At 36.5% G+C, this 21,239-nt stretch overlaps 1 protein-coding gene across 9 annotated transcripts in view; it reads left to right on the top strand.

Moving 5' to 3' along the window:
* The window catches only part of MON2 (MON2 homolog, regulator of endosome-to-Golgi trafficking), a 67,840-nt gene that overhangs the window by 2,669 nt on the left and 43,932 nt on the right, over positions 1 to 21,239 (top strand). For 7 of the 9 annotated variants that reach the window (XR_011723902.1, XR_011723901.1, XM_071733509.1 and 4 more), the window contains exons 2-4: positions 13,102 to 13,165; positions 17,595 to 17,722; positions 18,615 to 18,746. Coding sequence is in view for 7 of the 9 variants with exons in the window: in XM_071733509.1 (XP_071589610.1) it covers positions 13,102 to 13,165; positions 17,595 to 17,722; positions 18,615 to 18,746 (324 nt within the window). In the remaining 2 variants the exon portion in view is untranslated. Of the gene's footprint in view, positions 1 to 13,101; positions 13,166 to 17,196; positions 17,414 to 17,594; positions 17,723 to 18,614; positions 18,747 to 21,239 lie in introns of those variants that run through there. The other 2 variants (XM_071733511.1, XM_071733510.1) reach the window with 2 other exon arrangements.

The raw sequence follows: 21,239 nt of genomic DNA, 5'->3' as shown, positions 1-21,239 counted from the left end.
TTGGTCTCTGAACAAGTTTCCCACTGTGTTAATGTTTACTTATTTCAAGATCTGCAAAGGAGAGGGGCAGTGTAATTCTTAAGCTGGTATTTTTAGTAATGCTTCATTATGTTTGTCCTGCTGAAAGTCAGAGTAAGTCATGCAGGTTCTTGATACTAGTTCAGCATGTTTATTATATTCGTGAGAAGTAACTTTTGAATTGCTCCCTTTTACATCTCAGCAACAAATTGCATAGTTTCATTAGAAACACTTAACATTTTTTACAGTTGTCTAGAGTTTGGGTAGACTTATGGAATAGTACTGGAAGGTGTTTATGAAGAATTCAGACTCTTTCTGCTCTGAGCAGTGGGCTTTTGCAGAGAAGTATGAGTTGCAAGCTCACAATCCTACAGAAGGCCGTGTGATACAGTCACAGGAAACAATCTTTCCTTCCCGACTTCTGGAAGCTTTTTTTTTTTTTTTTTTTTTTTTTTTTTTTTTTTTTTTTTTTTTCCAGTTTTAAAGGAAATGAGTGGACTTGTCAGGCCTCAATTGCTAAACAGGTATTTTAATTGCATGCATTTGGCCTGATCATGATTTGATCTGGCTAGAATGATCAGAGGAATGGCATGTTCTTACTGATTTGGAACAGCATCATCGTTATAACCAATGGTTAAACACAGGCTTCTAAAAACAAATTCTTGCTACATATAATCTCACTTTTTTGCTTTCAGTATAACTAGGCTATCCTCATCACTACCACATACAGTGTAATTTATGGGTTTATCGTGCAGCTGATGTGTAAAGTTCCATGTCACCTAATAAAGTTATCTTACTGTGATAAAGCTATTGAAAAACTCCTAGTCCAGAATCATTAGTTATGAGCTGTATCATAGCTGTTAGATTTGATAGGTTCTTTATGAAGGCAAACTGCTTCAAATGATCTTTCCAATCTCTGATGGAATTTTGCTCACAGTTATTTGTTATCATCAGTCATTTCTAAAATGATTTGTCTATTCTGTGCTTTTGATTTTTACATTAATACTGTTACTATTCTGCAAAATGAACTTAACTGATAGGTTTGCTGCTGATAGAAGTTGTAGTGTAGTTCTCAATTCTACATGTTGCTGAAATGGATTTGAGTGAATCCTTTCTTGAGCAGTACTGCAATGGGTTGGAAAGTGGTATGAAAATAAAACCAGTCTGGTTTTGGTTTTTTTTTTATTAATAGGGTTTTCATTTTCACTTTTTAAAGATCTTTCTAATGCGTGTGTTATTACAAAATTTATTAGGTACAGAGAGACCAAAGCAATATTCTTTGAACAGGTGGGTGGGTGACACAGCTGAAAAGATTTATTGGAATTTTTAATTCTGGGGGGAGGCAGGGGGTGGATCAGGCTGTGGGATTCCACAAACTGTGGGATTTAGGTCTTCTCCTCAGTGAGGGGCTGGAATCAAGGTCTTAAATCCTTATTGGAAATGGAACTTGAACTCTACACTGGTTATAGCACTTCTTTGTCATATTTTTCTATTACTTCTGAGTCTGTATTTTAGTAGGACACATTTGTGTGGAAATCATGTAGTTCTAAGTTCAGGCACTTACAAGGCTGGATTCTGAGGCTTTTTCTGGCTCTTTTTCTGGCTCTTATAATCTCTTAGGAAACACAGAATTTAGAGTTTCTCCTTATGTTAGACTTATGGCACAAATATGTAGCAAACTTCCTTCCTGTTAGTTAGAAAGAACTTCTAACTAAGAAAGAACAATGTATTGCTGGCCCCAAAGCCATCCCCACCTTGTCTTTGCTCTGTGTGACAAATACTACCCAAGTAGGATTTTCCTAGGTGGTGTTGCTTAATACAGTGAGAACAGGAGCTGCAGAAAGAATCTGTGGGTTTGAAATTACATTGCTGGCAATGTTTGGGGATTACCTAAGATGTTAGACTTATTTTTCTTAAGGGTGTAGGGAATATATCTGTAACTATTAGAATTCATACCCATGTTTGCTGGTTGTTAGGTGATTTTTCTGTTTGATACTTTTAAGATCAGCACCAGCCACAGAACTGTATTAAGTGTGAAAGCTGTGTACTGTGACCAAGGAGGGATTTGGTGGTTATGTCTGTGATATGCCAAAACTGTTTATATTAGCATTTATATACCACATTGCTTATATGTTGACATAACTTAAAAATGTATCTGTATTTTCACAGTGTATTTTTATTTCCCAGTTGGAAAAATAGACATCAACCAGGGATGCAATAGAAGCTCTCCGGTCAAGTGTAAATTAAACAGTATCTTTTGGAGCTTGAAATTACAGAGGATGAAGCAGTCTTCAGTACAGGCACAGACATGCTCATGTTATCTTAAGTAATCTGGCATTTCTCCTAGGAAACAATACTACTTGATTGTTATTCTGTTATTTTAATACAGTGGGCTCTAGACTTTACTCTGTACTAGAGAGTGTTGTAGTGCTTCTAATTCTATACTGACTTATTGGCGTATGCATCAAGCTTTACAAAAATCTTTTAACCTATTGATGGCTGGATTTTTGATGTCTTTTGATTGGAGCCTGTGCTGGATGTGTGGGAAGCTTGTGGTGCTCTCTGTAGTGAGCTGTAGTAAAAATTTTCTCTTACCACAAAACTAAAAATAGTTTAGAGTGCTGAATAGCTTTTGATTTGGTTAGATAGTTTCACTGCATAAGTGTTCTTAGAAATACAAGGGGGAAGCACAATAAGCAGAAATAGTGGATTTAAGAGGAAAAATAAATATACTCAACAAGTTGTTCCCAGCATGAACTCCAATCTGTCTAACTCCTTGTATACACAGACCCACTCCAACACTCTCAGCTTTCTAGTAGTCTTGTAGTCTCTATGTTGACTCCTTTCCTGACTTTTCAAGAGCAGCAAAAGCAGAATGAGCTTGGAAAAAAAAACAAACCAGAAACACACAGGAAAAAAGTAACTCTTATCAGGGCTGGGGCAGGCAGGGGCTGCATCCTTCCCTGGTAGCATCAGCTTGGCCTGGATTAGACCCACGGTGGGCTGGGGTGTGCCCTCTGCTCAGCAGCTGTGTCACAGCTTGCAGGTGTTTGTGTGGTTTAGGCTGTTTGCTGCTGCAGTCATTTGGAAGAGTGGGGCTGGGAAAGAAATAGTAATCAAGATCCCTCAACCTGGAAGAGCAGCACAGTTTTAGCTTTGAATACTTTGGCCAGCTGAAGTGCTCTCTTGAGACTCCTGAAAGATAATTTTAGCCTCTCTGTACTGTCTTTTCCAGACATTTGTTTGAACCAGGAGCATTGTGTTTGTTTAACTGGTTATTGAACATGCCTTTGGCATACAGACTTTTTAAAAAACTGTTTTGTAAATTAATTTTACGATTTGCAAATTGTAAATTAATTTGGTATATCTAGGAAAAAAAACACCATACTGTTTTGCACTTTTATTTTCCTTCTCTTAAAAGTAACTCTGTTTTCAGACAAGTAGCCTTACAAAATTCCAGGGATAAAAGTTAAAAGAGTTTGTATTGGAGTGACTTAAGGGCAAAGCAAACTTTAAATTATTTAATTAGAGTAGAAGTGGTGCGGGCTCTCCAAGCCAAGAGTAGATTTGCCCTTCCTAAGGGGCTGTTGTGTTGTGTGAACAAAGGTTTTATTCATACATGTCTTCCTTTGGAGTCTTCCTTTTCTGCACTGATTGACATATAGGACAGGTTAAATCATTCCCCTTTTGGAATGATATGCTGAAGACATGGAACATGTCTTGGGGCTGATGCCAAAAAATGAGTTGGGAAGCTTTTCCTTTGAGGGAATCTCTCTGATGTCACTGGGTAGCTGTATGAAACTAAATCTGAGGATGTACTGCAAAATTTAGATGTGCTAAAGAGATAAAGATCGATTGATTACATTTATAATGTTGAAGTTATCACTGGGATTCCTGATGCAACTGGAAGGAACAGTTGAGAAAAATATGTCTGAATGTTAGCTGTTTGTTCTGTAACAATGTTTCAGAAAATCTGTTGTGTGTAGTGCAGTACACAAAGTAGAGAAGGCTGAGAAAGAAAACAACATGCTGAAATGCCTTGTGATTTGGGGGTTTGAGTCACTTGATATGTTACTGGCATTGAATGGTTTCTGAGTGCTCCGTATTCAAGCAACTCTTACAGCAAAAAAGTGAGACAAATGGACCTGGCAAAGAAAAAACCTTTGTAGGTAGACCATTTTCTGTCGGAGACACCAAGTTTAGGGGTTTCCCCCTTTATTCTTTTGAAAAAATTGATTAAATAAATCCAGTGCACTACCGTACAGGGAACTTAGCATGCATTGAACTTTCCAGATTGGTTAATTTTCAGGTCTTCACAGCCTTAATTCAGAAGAATGCAAATACTGTAGAGTTTTTTGTTTTCTTTAATGTGTCTTCATTTAACTAATAATTTGCATGTTCTTTTGAAATGTAGAAACTATGTTCTGTGAAATGCAGGTTGTAATGAGGCAGCTTGCACTCAAGCATGTGTTTTGTGCATGTGACTGGATATTATTCTGTAGCATTCTTTAGTTGCCAGCCTGTAGCTGAACTGGTAGCTTGAAATAAGTGATCTCTAATATTTCCTACAGTTCTTTTATAATTCCTGATCTTTACCAATTGCCGTGTCTGGTAGATTCATGTTTGGAACCCGTTAATTTTGCTGTGCTTTTAATTTTGTATTGATCTGTGAACAACAATATGTTTAAAAAAATACATTTTTAAAGATGTACTGTCGTGTTTCTAGGGACCCATCATCTATTCAAATGTGTTCTAAGCACCAAGATTTATTCTAAAACCTACATTTCATGTAATTGTCTTTGAAATGTCGTGTTCAAAAATGATTCACATCATACATATAGATCAAATTTCTCCATCGTGTAATACCTTGCAATTTTATGAATGAAAAAATGAATTAAATTTTCTGTGTCACAGTCTGTAAGCTTTACAAGTTTGATTTCAGTGTAGGATTAAGGTGTCTAACTTTGGGTGTCAAAATTGCCTTCACTGATTGCACAGGCTTGGTTTGTTATGGAAATACTATCAGGGAAGAAGAAAAACTATTTAGAGGATCTTGTAGCCAGGGGATTGATTCAGTCTGCCACCTGCACATTGGGTATCTTAGCCACTTGAGATAAGTAATGTTTATTCCTTGTGTTCCAACAGCTGGTCCAGAAGAGTGTGGGATTGTCTTCTGATTCCATGGAATTGTCTCAAACAGCGAGGTCTAAGCTTGGGCCTCTGTATGGAGCCAGCCCCTGCTAGCAGGTCAGCTGAACTGGCTTAAGGAGAGGCTTTAAGAATTAAGGAGCATTCAGCAGAGGCTAAATCTCAATTGAAATAAGAGTCTATAAATATTTAAAGTTATGCATCTCAATCTCTTATTGAATGCCTGCGAGCCTCCTATGGTTTCCTTAAGATTATATAGGAAGCGTGTAGTGGAATTTGGAAATTCTTGGTGACTCCAGTTCTGAACTAGTGCCCAAACTGTTTAGTATTTTGATTGTCAAATGAAAACGCCTGATATTAAATATTTGTTTTTCATTATCTTAACCTCCACATTCATATCAAGTGAAGTACTTTCAGAGGCAACAGCTGTGAAGCAATTTAGATAACACTGGTACCCCTCCTGACATTACTGATGATCAACCTTCAGGATTCTGAAGTCACTGCTGATGCTGCAAACTGACAATTTCAGAAGATTAATGGACCAGAGGAGTAGTCACTCCTGTCAGGTGAAAGAGCACTTTTAATATGAGGGCAACTGTTAGAGATGCACTGTAGTGGGAGGTGAGTAAGGTTATGTTTTTTAAAACCAAAACTACAATATCATAAATCTTGAATTGATGGAGAAAATGTGGGATAGATTCAATTAATGCTTTTGCTTTTTCTTTTCTTTTTTCTAAATGCATTGAAGCTCTAGGATCTGAGAATGGCACCATCCTTGAGCAGAGTCAAGTTTGGCAGGAACTGGAGTTCAGTAGTTTAGTATCTTCAGTTCTTGTGCCTGTTGTTGGGATCAGAATGCACACAATTTCCTTCACTGAGCACAAGTAGATCATGATGTAGATTAAACCAGAGTGTTTGCATCTGTCTCGGGTAAAGTTTGAACAGCTGAAGAAACTACTTTGTAAATTAATAGAGACTAATGGTCTGTTTGCTGTTCTTGCCTTGTATATATCAAATAAAGGTAATGTAAAGAAAACCAGCAAACATGATAATTTTTTTATTAAAAAAAAAAAAAAAAAAAAAAAAAAGAATCAGAATCAGGCTTTTCAGCAATTCACATAAATCTGTGATTCCAAACTTTAAAAATTGGAAAACTGTTGTTGGTTTTGTATTGAAGGTTTTGTGATAGTGGAAGGGGCTTATTGAAATAAAAGTTTCAATTTATAGGAAAATCAATATTATTTTACTATGATTGGTAAGATTCTGTGGAAGAAAAACTATAGTGAGAAACTTGTGCAGGAACTGTAGAGTATGAAGTGATCTGACAGGAGCACTATTGCTTTCAGTGTTCCCTGCTCTCTTTCTCTTTGTACATATATCCAGGATGAAACTAATCTTATGAACAGCCATCATGAAGTGCTTCATCTTCACTACAGCCTCCCTTTAGGAAGCTGTGGAGTTTAACAAGCCTTCCCCCTAGTCTTCTCTTCTTCAGGCTGAACAAGTGCAGCTCTGGCAACATCTCCCTATCTTGTTCTCCACCTCCAGGCTGACTTGGTAAACCTCCAGGGAACTTGCTCCATCATGCCAATGTCTTTCTTGCAATGGGGAGGCTAAACCCGGACATATTACTCCAGCTGCAATCCCACAAGAGCCAAAGAGAGGGGAGTGTTACCTTCCCTTGACCAGCTGCCTATTGTTTTGTTAATACAGGCCAGTATGTGGTTGGCCCTGTTTGTTGCAAGGGCTCCCTGCTGGCTCTTGGTTCCACTTTGATGTCCACCAGGACCCTGGGTCATTAGTTGCAAAGTCAGCCCCTGGCCTGTACTGATGCCTGGGGCAGGACTTTGCATTGGCCTTTGTATGAATTTGGTACCAGCCTGTCTGGGTTCCTCTGAATGCACCCCCTGTATGTTGAACAGTACCCTGCATTTTATATATGTCTGTATCCTCTATGCCTTTATCTGGGTTGCTAATAAAGATATTAAATGCTAATAATCCTCAGTATCCATCCCTGAGGAGCACCACTAGTAACTCAATACCAGCTGTATTTTATGGCATTTCTAATGACCCTTTCAGCTGATCTTCCACTCACTTTATTGTCCATTTGTCCATATCTCATCGTTTTGATGCCATTTCCAATTGTGTCCCTACAGTCAAAGGCTCTGCTATAGTCAAGATACAAATAGTGCTTTTTCCTCAGCCATACAGCTCATCATTTCATTGTTAGAAGGCAGTGGAGTTGGTGAGGCTCATGCTAAATTTGTATTTGCTGTTTCTAATCATCTTGTCCTGCACGTGCCTAAATGTGGATTACAGGAGGATTTATTCTATAACCTTCCCAGGGAGTGGTGTGAAGTGACTGGCCTGTAGTGCCCTAAATGCTCTTCCGTGCCCTCCCCTGAGATGTGTGTGATGCCTACTTCTCCCCTGTCATCACTAACCTTTCCCCATCACCATGTCTTTGAAAGAGGGTGTTCTTTCAGTGACATTGGCCCCTGAGTGCATGGGCTTGTATGTGTCCAGCTGACATAAGTAGCAGGTTCATGAGCTTGGTGCCTGGACCTGCCTCTGTGGCAGGCAGTGCTTTATTCCCAGAGGTTCTGCTGATAGTTTTTGCTCCAAGGCAGTAGAATGTGAGCATCCTTTAAGCCAAATATATTCAAACCACTCAATATAATAAATCCCCTTGAGTGCACAGTGCTGTCAGATAAAAACTTGTGTTTCAACAGTTTAAATCACAGGTAGAATGAGCATCTATAAAAGGGAAGGGGCTGAGTGAGGACTGTACTCCTGAGGAGGAAGGAGAAAACACAGAAGGCAAATACAGTGCTTTTTTACCAACGTGATACACTCAAATACTTTCATGAGGTTGATTTAGTGTGGAGCTCTTTGTGAGCCTGTCCTTTTCCAAATAATAGTTTAGCAGTATAGTAATGGTCCAGAATGTGCTTTTGCAAAGCAAGCCAGAATAGCAGTGAAGTGAAACTGCACTTTACATCAGGATCTTTTATCTAAACTATTGGTTATAGGGATAGTGTTCCAGTTGGAAAAGCAGATAATGCTGAACAGAAAAAAAACCCAAACCAAACAAAACAAACCAAATGTTTTTTATTTCATGTAATAGATGTGGAAGTGGCCATGGATGACACATGTTACTCTCATCCAATCTTAGTAAAAGGTTGGCAAACAGTGTAATGTAAGCACAAACACAGAACATCATTCCTGGAAGCATTCCTGAATGCTTTTCTTTTCAGAAAAGAGCAATCAAAAGCTTATGTATTAAAAGCTGAAAACCTTACGGCAGTTGTAATATCTCTAGAGAGAATAATTTGCTCTGAGCATACAATTGAAACACAAAAGGGTTATTCAAAGTATTAGTGGTGGAAATTCTTTATCTCTTTTTTTTTGGTAACATCCCTACCAAAATTCAAACTTTGTACAAAAACATATTTAAAGTTAGGTCAAGCCTTAGTACAAATTAGCACATGCCTGCTTGTTACATTAACTATTTTTATGTGTGTGTATAATTTTTAGTTTAAAAATAGAAAAAGATGCTGACTTTTGGTCCTACCTGGGAAATACCATTTTTTTGAAGATCAGCAATTTAACCCTTTTTGAAAACTTGTAAAGAACTTTTTAGAAGTTGCTTAAAGACAGTAGAGACAGTGGTTTGGTGTTTCTTTTTCTCTTTCTGAAAAGGATCATTGGTAAGAGATTAGAATTTTGTGTCATCTTTTCTCTGATGAAAGGTGAACAGTCTTGTTATTCTGCAGTGTATCAAGGGTGGCTCTTCAACATTTACCCCAGAGTAAGGGCAGGTCCATAGGGATTACTGTGGAGCAGCTCATGTGCTGTTGGACCACATCCCATCTGACCCTCTGGCACGTTACTTTCTTGTCCATGTGCATTGCCACCTTGCAGTAGGGCTTCCACAATATTTTCCCTGTGAAAAATAAACCACTAAATAATTACAGTTCTGTGTTCAAGCGTACACTGTGCCATTACTCATTGTGGCATTGGGCTGCCAGGTAACGTTATCATTGTCTTGGAGTTAGCTATAGTGGTATCTTTGGGTAACATGGACTGGCTGATCCACTGCAGTTGGGTTTAAGAGCTTTCACAGTGTCCCTGAAAGACAGATCTGAGGAAGCAGTGCCTTTCAGATACAGAACTGCTCTGTTGCTGACATGAGTGGCTTGCTTTGCATTGTCCTGGACAGTAGTTAGTGGAGTTGTGTACCCCAGTTATCCTTATATCTCCATATCCTATTTATGAGTTATGGTTCTTTAAATATGTGCACACAGACTATGATTTGGAGAAATGGAGCTCTTGATTCTGACCTGGATGTTGGAAAATGTTGATCCTGCTTGAGGGTGGGTTAAGTCTTTGCTTGCTGAGTGCCTGAGCAGACATTGCCTGTCTCTGTTACCTGCTTGGTGCTTTTGGCCCTACACAGAGGTTAAAATTTCCAAAAATTTGGCTGAAGTTCTTCCCTGTTTGAACTGAAGACCGAAAAACCCACAAGTAGGGGAAGAGTTTTGCATCTGAGAAACTCCTAAAATTAGGGTTGAATTGTCTTTGTGAATTTCCACCTCCTGGTCTCTCTTGTGCAGAGAGCTGCTGTGTGTAACGTAGCTTTAGGGTGAGGTTCTCAGGGAGCTGTGGAAGTTGTCAGGCTAATACCTTGGGACAGGAACTTTGAGGCTAGGAGGTAGATATTATTATGCACAGTCTTGTTTTCAGTTTTCTTGAAACTGCACCATGTGTGTCTTGACTCTTTTGTATATAAGTTCTCCATTTGCATTTGATTTCTGTGAAGGGTGATTTCTGAATAATTAGCAAATACTTAGCAAGTTCCAAGAAAGGATAAAGATAATAGGGCAAGTGCTTGAGCTCAGGAGGTCTTGTTGAATTTTGTTGTGAGATTATTGACTGCTTGATTAAGACTAAATCAGAGTACCAGAAGAGATTAACTTTGAATATGTGCTATGTCTGAGAGTCAGTTTCTGTTCTTCATCAATATTTCCTCTCCCCAAACTGGCTGCTTTAGTTGCTTTAGCAGAAACATGAAGCAGAACTCAATATGGTGAGTGTGTGTTTGAGGCATTTTATTTCAGTTCATTTCATAGTTACTAAAGCAGCAGAATAGGAAGTCTATTTGTCTGATTGACTGAAGGTTTCAGGTACACTTTAAGCTTCCTTACAAGAATTGTGTGTATTTGTTTCTTCGTAAAATTAAACAGATAATGTACTTGCTAATTATACTGCTATAAAATGTGATGCTAACGGAAACAAATAATGTTACTTTAAAAGCAGTGACTGCTTTAAGAACATGATGCCTTATATTTGTGTGAAAGTAAGTTATGACATTTGTACCCATAAATAAAGAGTATGATGCTAGTCATCTCCTTGATTAGTGTTTTTATAAGATCCTTTTCTAACGGGGCATGGTCCTGCAGAGTGCTGTAGTAATTGATGTAGATTTGTAAACAAAATCTATTAAGAGCTCTTTCAATTTGCCAAGTTAAATGGATGCAATCCAAATACAGTTTTATATTGATGTATACAAAATAGCCATAGCTATTAATACTCTCATTTTTTCTACTGGTTATTTGTGATCAACTAAAGTTATTTCTTGTAAATGTTAGTATGGCCTTACTTACTTGTATAGTGAAATACTGGGAATTTTTTTGTTTGTTTTTTTGTTGGATGTGTGCAGTGGGATTAGTTTTTATCTGTAAGCATTTTGGATTGGGATTCTAAATAGAAATCACAGCACGATGCAGATAATCGTAGAACTTCCTCTATTTCATGGAGAAATCTGTTATATTCAGAGCAGTAGTAAAGATTCTGTTGGCTGTTGTTTTGTTTTACCTTGTATTTACCTTTAGTATTTTATAAAAAACTATCATGGAAACAACTAACTGGGAAACATTATATTGCAAATAATTTTTTCCTTCTTCAAGCAGAAGAATTTCATATATGTGAGCAGGCTTAATGTTTCTTTGATTCCAAGTGGATTTGTCACTTGGTAAGAAAGAAAGTAGCAAGTAGCAAGTAGCTGTGATGAGGTTTCATGTGAAGATAATTGGAGTTGGACTGTGACAAATCCTTCATATTAATTAATAGGAACAATTTGTTGTGACAAGATGCCCCCCTCTAATTAGCTGGCAGTTTATGACTGAAGAAGAATGAGGAATGACTTAAAATGTAGACACTTCAACACATTAAGTTAACTTAATTAAAATAAATGAGAACTGCATTTGGCTCCTTGTTTTACTTATGTGAAAGATGTATTTGTATGTTGCTTTGTACTCATTTGAGCATATTGTATGTTCAGACACTGTCTATTATTCTATCTGTATTTTTAAAGTAGAAACCACCGTTCTGCAAAGCTTAAACAAACACACAATGTCATGAACCTCTTCACTGCTGATGAGGCAGTGTTGAGTCCTTCATGTTTGTGTTGGGAAATTAAAAGAAACAAGAAGTTGAAAATTTCAGCTCCACATTTCTAATTTAGGTCTTTTGATCAATATGTTTATGAAATTTTAGTTAATTTGATTTTGGATTCGTACATTCATCTTAAGCTGACTTTCTGGGAAATGTTGTTGAAGTAATGTTTTGATGGAGGGGAAATACTATTATTTGGTAGAACTTTATGTACTGTTGCTGTTGTTTCTGCTGCCACAGTTTGCTTCTCTGATCTGTTCTATAAAGTGATGGCACACTTTAAATAGTAGTATCAGAGGAAAAATGGAAATGTGGGAAGTACACAGAAATACAAAGCTGAAATGAGAGGAAATGTGCTTTCAAATTTGGTGGAACAGTGTTTTCCAGCAATTTGAGTCCTATCACTTGGGAAAGCCTTATATTTATTTTAATGCACAGTGTGTTGAACAGGATTTCTTGAATTGCTTCCGGAGGATTATACCATATCAACAGAATTAAAAAATGCAATGGCACCATTTGCAATGTATCTTTGTGTTTTGCACAAAAAGCTTGTCAGGAATCATAGTTTTGAAATTCAGATTCTTGATGTTACATTTTCAGCTTGGTTTGATTTCTTTAGAGAACATTACTCCAGTGATTTATGCAGGGAATCATTTATGGACAATTGAAGAGATAATTGCTGCTCCCTGGTAGGAATTTGTGATCTCCAGCGTGGGCTGCTCAGCTGTGCTGCACCTGGTTGGTGTCCAGGCAGTCTGTGCATCTTTATCCCCCCAGGTCCTGCTGAAGGGATGAGGGAGAGGAAGATGCTGGTGGTCTGTCAGGTCACACTTAGGGTGAAAAGGAAGGAACTATTGCTGTGGATTGTATGGTGTGTCAGGAAGACTTCCTTGTAGTACTGCTCTGGGGTAGATTGTATAGGGCATTTGGGAGACGAAGTCCATGGGAAAATGGGTTTCATTCTGATACATCTTGTCAGAGCAGCGTGAGCTTTGAAATGGAAAATACTGCTACCTGGAACAGTGACAATATTCTAGTGTCATGCATCCCATTCAGTCTATTAACTGGATTACATTGCTTAAGTGTTAAACTAAGCACTGATACAATTACTGTTTTTCTCAGTTCGTTCAGCACCCCAACCTGATGAATGTGACAGATTATGTATCATGTTAATTGTTTCATAGCTTAAAACTGTACAGAGACTATAACAGGGGGTTTTGCATTCATTGGACTGGGAGGTAATACAGTGAGAATCGTGGTTGCTAAAACTTCTGAACAACTGAATATACCCCTTCCCATGGAATTCTGGAAAAGAATTCTAGAAGGTTTCACTTCTGCTTTAGGTCTGTTTACTGAAAACACTACAAAAACATCTTTGCTCTGAGACTCTATGTTTTTATCTGTCTTCAGTGTTCTTACTCCTTTCCAAATATTGATGTATGAAACAGCATGTAAATTACTTATTTTCTTCTCTTCCAGGCTGCTGAATCTGGAATAATAAAAGTGAAAACCATAGCTGCACGGAATACTGATATTTTGGCAGGTAATTATTTGGGATGCTGTGGGGGAAATAAATTTGGTTTACAGATCAAAATGTTAAAAAGATGTCTTGGAAATGTGTAGTAATCCTACATGTCTTCTAATGTGTGCCATATCAGTGCTGGGCACCTAGCAAAAAATTGAACAGCATGAAAATTTTTCATGTTAGTGCTATACTGATGCTGAGGAAGGTCTTTATTTTCAGTTTTGGCTCTACAAAAGTAAGCCATCTACTTAGCATTACTTAGTAAGCATCTACTTAGAAAAATAGTATGAAATGCTTAGACTCCCAAGTTCTCAATGTTTTATTCTGTGTCTACATTCACTGCAGCTGTTGTGGAGTTCTCTGTGTGGAGTTATGCAGTATGAGCCTCATCTGTGTGTTTAGGGTGAAAGTCTTGCCTTGTGCCTGGCAGGCAAAAATACATCTTGATCTGTGACAGGGTCATTCAATTTAAGATTTACCATTGTTAAGAAACCACTGAGGGACCTGAGATACCTCACGAGTTGCGTCAGGTTTGTAAGTGCTTAAAACACTGTCTCTGATTTTCTTAACCTTTATTAAATATCATGTAAATTGATGGCTTCTTGCCAATTGCCAGTAAAGCCTTTGCCTGGGTTTGAATGTCCCTATATTAATATTTGAGTGTCTACTCATAGTGTAGTTCAAATCCTTAAAATGCTAAATTGTTTGAAAGATCCTAATGAGGCAGATGTAAAACTATTTCTTGTTTTAAGGTATGTAAGCCCAGTATTGATAAGGAGGCTTTTTCTATAATTATTTGAAGTAGCAGTCCCACCCCTCCATACTTCACTTTAATGCCTCTTTTTTTATTTGTTTATTTTCTTTGTTTTTACTGCTGTCATGAACGCTGACATAAGTGGGAAAACTATGCCAGGTAATGTCAGCTATACCAAAATACACAAATGAACAAAAGAAATCTCTAGTTAGTTGTTTGGGAAGCTTTCTTTGACATATTACTGTGTAAAGAACTTTCTATTTTAGAAAGCAAGCTTTTAATCCTGCAAAATTCTTCGGTTTTAAATCTTAATTTCAAAGTGAAGAGATGTGAAAGATCATTGATTTTGACCATGGATAGGCAATTTTACTTAAGTCTTTTTGAGGGAACTCTCTTGTTAGTTGGTCAAATTTTGTAAGTACTTTTTTTTTTTTTTTTTTTTTTAATGTTTAAACTAGAATGTAGTTACTATTTATTTCATTCATTAAAAAAAAAAAAAAATTCTTAGATATGTTGTTACAAGATTTGGCAAAACCTGGTCCTAAATGTTATTTTCTTTAGTTAATTTTGCTAATAGGGTAATAATTTTCTTCCCAGTAAGAAACTGTGGAACAGAGGGGAGCATATACTTTGCTTGCACGTTATCCTAACATTCTACAGTTTAGACATAATGCTATTAAATGGTCCCAGTTCTTTATGGACTCTTGTGTTTTTCAAGGTAGAGGTTGTAACCTAATCTTGTGCATAAATAAATGGCAAGATCTCTATTGTCTTCTATGTGATAATTACATTTTTTGGGGGAGAGGAAGGTAATATGTATGCTTTAGTAATAAAGCTGCAAAAGGCTACTGTAATTGTGAAAACAAGAGAAGTAGATACTTTTTGACTGCTAGATGATTTAGGAATATCTACCAGACATTTTAGTAACAAAACAAGTGTTTTGATCAGAATGTAGGTTTCCTTTATACTTGATGTAAACTGTCACATCACTAAAATACACAGGAACAACTGTATCTGTTTAGAATAAGCTGATGTGATATTTTCTTGAAGTATTACACTGTGTAGGATTATCATTATTAGCAAAATAGATCCGATCTTAATGTGACAAATACACAGAAGTAGTAGGTATGGTGAGATGTGTTTACATTGCCAGAACTCTGAGGTCACTGATCTAACTTATTTCTTTCTCTTGGAATAGTTAAGTTGAGCTGTTTCAAATCTTCATTCTTGCCAGTCTGTCATGGTTTGTAATTTATTTATGAGGATTTGAGTAATTCAAAAAGAACTCAGCTTTTGCTTGATATCACAAGAGACAAATGTGAGAAGTTGCTTCCCCATGGTTCTGATATCTGCAATTCATATTTATGTTTTAGAAGGGTTTTGTTTGTTTGTTTGTTAAAGAATTAAAATCTTGGTGATGGAATTAAGGATTATGTTTTACCTTCCCAAAACTTCTTTTTAGATATGGTACATTATGATAAATTTCTTCTTTAATATATTCTTCCAGAATTTTGGTAGCAAAGTGGAAGTAGACTTGCAAAATTTTTCTGCATTTTAAGACTGAAGCTAATTATCAACACCAAACCAGATCTACCAAACATTAATTTTGAAGCTTTGTAAAGTAAAAATCTTTGTATAGATGCTGTTCTGAAGTTACCTTTTTTACTGGAACCTGTGAAAGGTTTATATTAATTCTCATGCTGGATTTGCCATTCAGTACTTTATTATGAGTCTTATGTTAAGGATAGATAGCTGGTGGTATCTTTGTAAAAATGTTGCTTTCTTTTTCTGCATAATGCTTAGAATTTAGTGGTAGTTGAGAAATCTGTCTGAGTGAAGAAGTATTTGTTCCTAGGTTAGAATGAGTTCTTTAGGATCTGTTGTTCATGTGTTCATAGGCTGTAAAGGAAGCAACGCATACAGCTGACATGTAGACACTGACTAATAGATGCCCATGACAGGGGGCTTGGAGTTGGGTCATCTTTAAGGTCCCTTCCAACCCAAACCATTCTGTGAATCTGTGCCTAGATTACATCTCTTAACTGGGACCATTATGAAGTAGCCTATGTTTTGTTTTAGTTTGAAAATCACAGTGTATCTCCTAGGAGAATGGTATTGGTGGATAGGTTTTATAACGTATGTTTTAAAAGCTGGGTTATTTGCTTTGTAGCTAAATAAAAAAACCCAAGAAAACAGACAAACAAAAAAACCACACCAAAGAAACCCAGAAAAACCCCACACAAGCAAACACTGAAATCAAAGAAGATTGTTAAACAGGCAATGAAAATACCTGTTCATTCACATTTATGCTGATACTTACGTAGTTTTTGATTAGGCATTTAGTGCAAGGTCTGCCAACTGGACATAGAGCCTATACTGGCTCTGAAGAGGATGACAAAACTCAGGGTTGATTTGTGTTATGTTACCACGTAAGAACTATTCTCTCATAGAAAGTTGGCATCTGATAATTTATATCAGCCTATCCTTTTCATAGATACTTATATGTCATGTTAGTTAGTGCTTCAGTTAAAAAATATCACTAAACTATATTTTTGTAGCTTTTTACCTTGATGTTTCATTTTTTTTCCAAATTAGTTGTAGTGATACATAATAACAAACTTCTTGAGACACAAACTTCAAACTGCTCTGTAGAAGAAATAAAATCTTGTCTCCATTTTGTGTGAGAATGTAGTTTTTGTTTCTTTGTCATAAGATCCATGCTCTAAAAATGGGTGTGAAACCTTTTCATGAACACATTTCTCTTATCACATGTAGACTAAAACATGGTGTATGAAATCCAATGGAAGAACACACATTGAGCTTTGAGGAAATTCGTAATACCTGAAATGGTGATGAGCAGCTAAAATCTTAATACCTTGCATGACTCAACAACTGAACCTGCAAACAAAAAAGCACTGATCAGTCAGAGTCATCTTTCAGAAATATTTTCTCTTTAAAGAGAAAAATTAAAAAGAATTTTATCTCAGATTTCTAGAATTATGTTTATGGGGAAGACTTCTTAAAATGTTAGTGTGGAATGTTGTGTTCATTGTGAAGTTTTTTTTTCTCCTCAGAAATTCCCCAGGAGCTGAAAGTTCACGAAACTTGTGTTTTTTCCTGACAAAGCTTCATTTTAAGAAATGTCCCTTTCTTACTAAAACAGAGGTTTAAAACTCACAGCCAGGTGTCTGTACCCAGGAGACAAACAGTTCAGTCTCTTTCTCCTCTTGTTTTGTGGGTGGCATTTTGCTTTGTGCCACGTGCTCTGATCTGTGTGTCCATGCCACACTTTGAGCTGCTTTTGAGTTGGGTGCCAAGGGGAAATGAAGCAGAAGGAGGAGGCTTCCAGCCTGGGGCTGCTCACTGCTGCAAGGCCAGAGTGGAGTGGGCAGAACCTTACAGCTTCCTACAAACCAAATGGATTAAATGGATGGTTTGGAAAGAGAAAATCACTTGAGTGTGTAAGGGAGAAGGTGCTTGGGATTTCAGCCTCACCCAGGGGAATTGTGGAGGTGAGCTGGTTCAGTGCAGTGTCCTTCTTCACTTGACTTTTCCCTCTGGTGCAAGAGCAAACCCCAAATTTCCAGCACTGGAGATTTTTTTGTGTGTGTGTTAATAAGTACAATTAAGATATTTTGCATTGTACTCTTCAAAGTATTAAACGTTGACTGCTTCCATGTCTCTTTTTGAAAGCATTGAAAGAGAACAGCTCAGAGGTAGTTCAGCCTTTTCTAATGGGTTGTGGAACAAAGGAACCAAAGATCACTCAGCTGTGTCTAGCAGCCATACAGAGGCTCATGTCCCATGAAGTTGTTTCAGAGGTAAGATAAAATACATTGATAAAAATGCATTGATGTATATATATTTTATTCTTTATATAAATCAAGAGTTCAATGTGAGAAATACGGGTCTCAAAATGAAGGTGAACGCTTTGTTTAGGAGATTGTTTGTATTCTAATGAACATAGTCTGCAAAATATTTAACTTGTATCTGTGTTTAAAAAATTGTAATCTAAAAGAGAAGCATTTTGACCATGAAAAAAAAAAAAAGAAAAGGTGATGAAAGTTTAGTAAGTTCAAGAAGGAAATTAATCAGAATTCACACCAGCTCGTTCAGTTTGCATTCTTACGTTACAGGAACAGAACAGGCAATGGTCCTTAATAAATATAATTCCTAAGCTCATTAAATCATCCACAGAATTTACTCCGTGTGTTATCATTATGTATTAAGTTTTGGTTAAGTTACTTTTCAAAATCAGATAAAATGTATGCATGTTTCCTGCAACTGTAAATGTCATGACATGTTATGGTACTGCAAATATAGTGTGCTAAGAAGCTTGTGAAAATAATACTGTTAAAATATACCTTCAGTTGTGCTTGCATAATATAAAATTACACAATAAAGTTTTCTTGGATATGAATAAATTTTGAGGACAAACTGTCTTCTTACTGCCTTTTCTATATTTCCATGTAGAAAGTGCAGTACTTTAACTTAGACTACACATTAAGAGGTTTCTGTCATCAGTTAATTAAAATATATTGTTGGGTAGCATCTGACAATGACATTGGCTTTATGTTCTCAATGTCATCCTATGGTATAGACAAACAGGCAAGTTCAGAAAAATGCATTTATGGGAGTGCTATTCTTACATGTGTACATGACTTAGCAGTATGTAAATATCATAACTGTTGGCAAAATAATATTTCTTTGTAGGCTGCAGCAGGAAACATTATTAATATGCTTTGGCAACTGATGGAAAATAGCCTTGAAGAACTTAAATTGCTTCAGACAGTTCTTGTACTTTTAACAACGAATACAGTCGTGCATGATGAAGCACTGTCTAAGGTAAGAATTTCTTGATACCAGCTGCAGTATTTACAATATCCAAGAGGAAATACAGGGAGAAAATTTTACATACAGATCATTTGTAAGTAATAAAGTAATATAATAAGTAATAAAAAATAAGGAGGGGTCTTTTTTGGTTCTCGTGTCACTATTGTCTTTATATATAGACTCTGAGAAAAGGATTTCTTTTAGCTTCCTTTTCAATCTGTGTTTTAATTCATCCTCAGTAATACTTTTCTTTATTGGGCCTTTAAATAACAGCATTAGGCTAATTCTTATCCTTCTCATCTGCTACATTCATCATACGCATGTTTTCAAACTGAAATCAGAGCACATAGCACAGTGTAAGCTCTCACTAATAAAACAAATATTAGAAGCAGCTGCCTGCCACCCTGCCTTCAGTCTCTTTTGGAAGTAGTCCAGTTATTGCTCTTTCAGTTAGAAGTGAAATAACTTCATTGCATAATATTGAATGTGTTCCATTTTGGATATTATGTTTCAAGCAAGAGAAAAAATTCTGATCCGTTTTAATAGTTTGTAAGTTGTAAGATAGTTCTTCTCTTTGAAGGAGAAACATTGTTTACCCATCTATGAATTGTGAAGTTCTGTTTAAACTAAGTTCCTCTTCCAGACTGCATTTTTAAATTTTTGTTTTAAAGACTTTTCCTTTAAACAAATTATTCTAAAATACTGATATCATTATGCTGTGCCTTCAGTGTATTTTTTCAATACAAGAATGATTTTTTTTAAATTTATTTTTCATTTTTTGAGAGAAAACAGAAACAATAATTTTGAAGGCATTCAGTTCTTGTGGAATTTTTTCAGTTTTTCTTTGCTTCTAGTTTTAATGAAATAGTTTCCTAGCTATTTAAATGTGTATATATTAAAATAATTATCAATTTACTTAACCAAAGGATGGAAAAACACACAAGGAAGATGAAGCTAAGTTATGAAGGTCTGCTAAAGGCAGGAAGGTGATGGAAAATTTATAAAACATAAATGGCAGGATAGAAACTTACTAAGCATTGAATGGTCAGTGGGTTCTTTATTAACTTGAGTGGTCATTATGTTAAAGCACCTTCAGTGCTGCCTTATTTCTTTTGTTCTGCATAACACTCATTTTCCAAACGAGGTGTGATGCTCTTAGGGAGAAGGGTATTTTTTTAAGGTAATGGAAGTATTTCAGAAAGTGAGATTTTCAGTTATTGAGTAGTAAATGTTCTTTACCAGCCTGCAGTGCTGTGGTTTTGTCAAATTTGTGTCTGTGGTATAGAAGGAGATAGTTACTGTTCCAAGTCCACTGTGTCTTTCCCTTCTGCATATCATGTATCTGCTTCCCACTACTTTCCTCATTTATTCTTCTTCCCCTGCCTCCATATATCCACTCTCTCCCCTACTGCCACTCCCCTTCCCCAGCCCTTATTCTTAGGCTCCTGTTATCTGCATCCTGTTTCACTTATCTGTTTTTGTTTGTGTCTTCCAAACACATTTTTCCCTTTATTAGTTCATCTCTCTAATGTTTAGAAACTTTGTCCTTTTGGATACCAACCACAGAAGCATGTGGGCACAGCAGTGTCAGATGAGGTCTTTCACAGGGTATCTTTCTTCTGTCTTGTGTCCTGATCCAGAAGTATGCTCACATAATACAGTCACTGGAAAATCTAAATGCTGTATTTCTAACAATTTCCTTAGTGTACATTAAAATCTAGAACAATAGGTACAAGATTTAAGGCATCTTAGGTTTAAGATTAAGGCATCTAGTAAAATTTGGGCAGGCTCCGACAGGGGTAAGAAAAAAACCATTGCTGATGGAGCAGTATCTTGTAAAATTTCTTGATGGAGGTTCTCAATTGACCAAATATAAGCATTACTTGACATGGATAAAATAATGCAGTTTGTTTGTTTCCCCTGAAGATTCTTTTGAGAAATATCTGGAAGTTGTTGGGGTTTTTTAGGATGTTGAAAAGTTCTTAAAGAAACTGAGTTTGAGCCAGACATATGTTAGATATTCAAGTTTCAGCTTGAAAATTACTGTTTTAACCATCTTGAAAAGCCCCTTAATACAGTCTAATACTGTTAGATTAACTCAGAGAATCATGCAGTATCTTCTGAAAGCCCTGAGGTGTATGATAGTGTGCTAAAATTTCAAACTGACACAGAGATACCATCTGGGCAGAGTTCACAAATTGTTTGCTTGAAAAAGAAGCAGAAGAATATTCTGAATCTTTTATGTCTCAGAACATGTGGTGCTATGGTCAGGTGTGGTTGAGTTTCATGCAAGTGGAAGAGCACAAAATGAGGACAAAAGAACAAGAAATACAGGTTTCACTACACATAGAGATGCTAATTTTCAAAATTCAATATAAATTAAGTAAGTGTTAGACTATGTCTTAGATGTAGTATGAAATCCAATGGGAAACTGTGTTGAGGTCATTGCCAGAACAGTGACACATTAAAATACACACCTTAGAGAGGAATAATAATAGTGGAAGC

This window comes from Heliangelus exortis, chromosome 1 (assembly GCF_036169615.1).
Source record: "Heliangelus exortis chromosome 1, bHelExo1.hap1, whole genome shotgun sequence".
In the NCBI taxonomy this organism is placed as follows: Eukaryota; Metazoa; Chordata; class Aves; order Apodiformes; family Trochilidae; genus Heliangelus; species Heliangelus exortis.
This window is presented reverse-complemented; position numbering and strand designations above follow the sequence as displayed.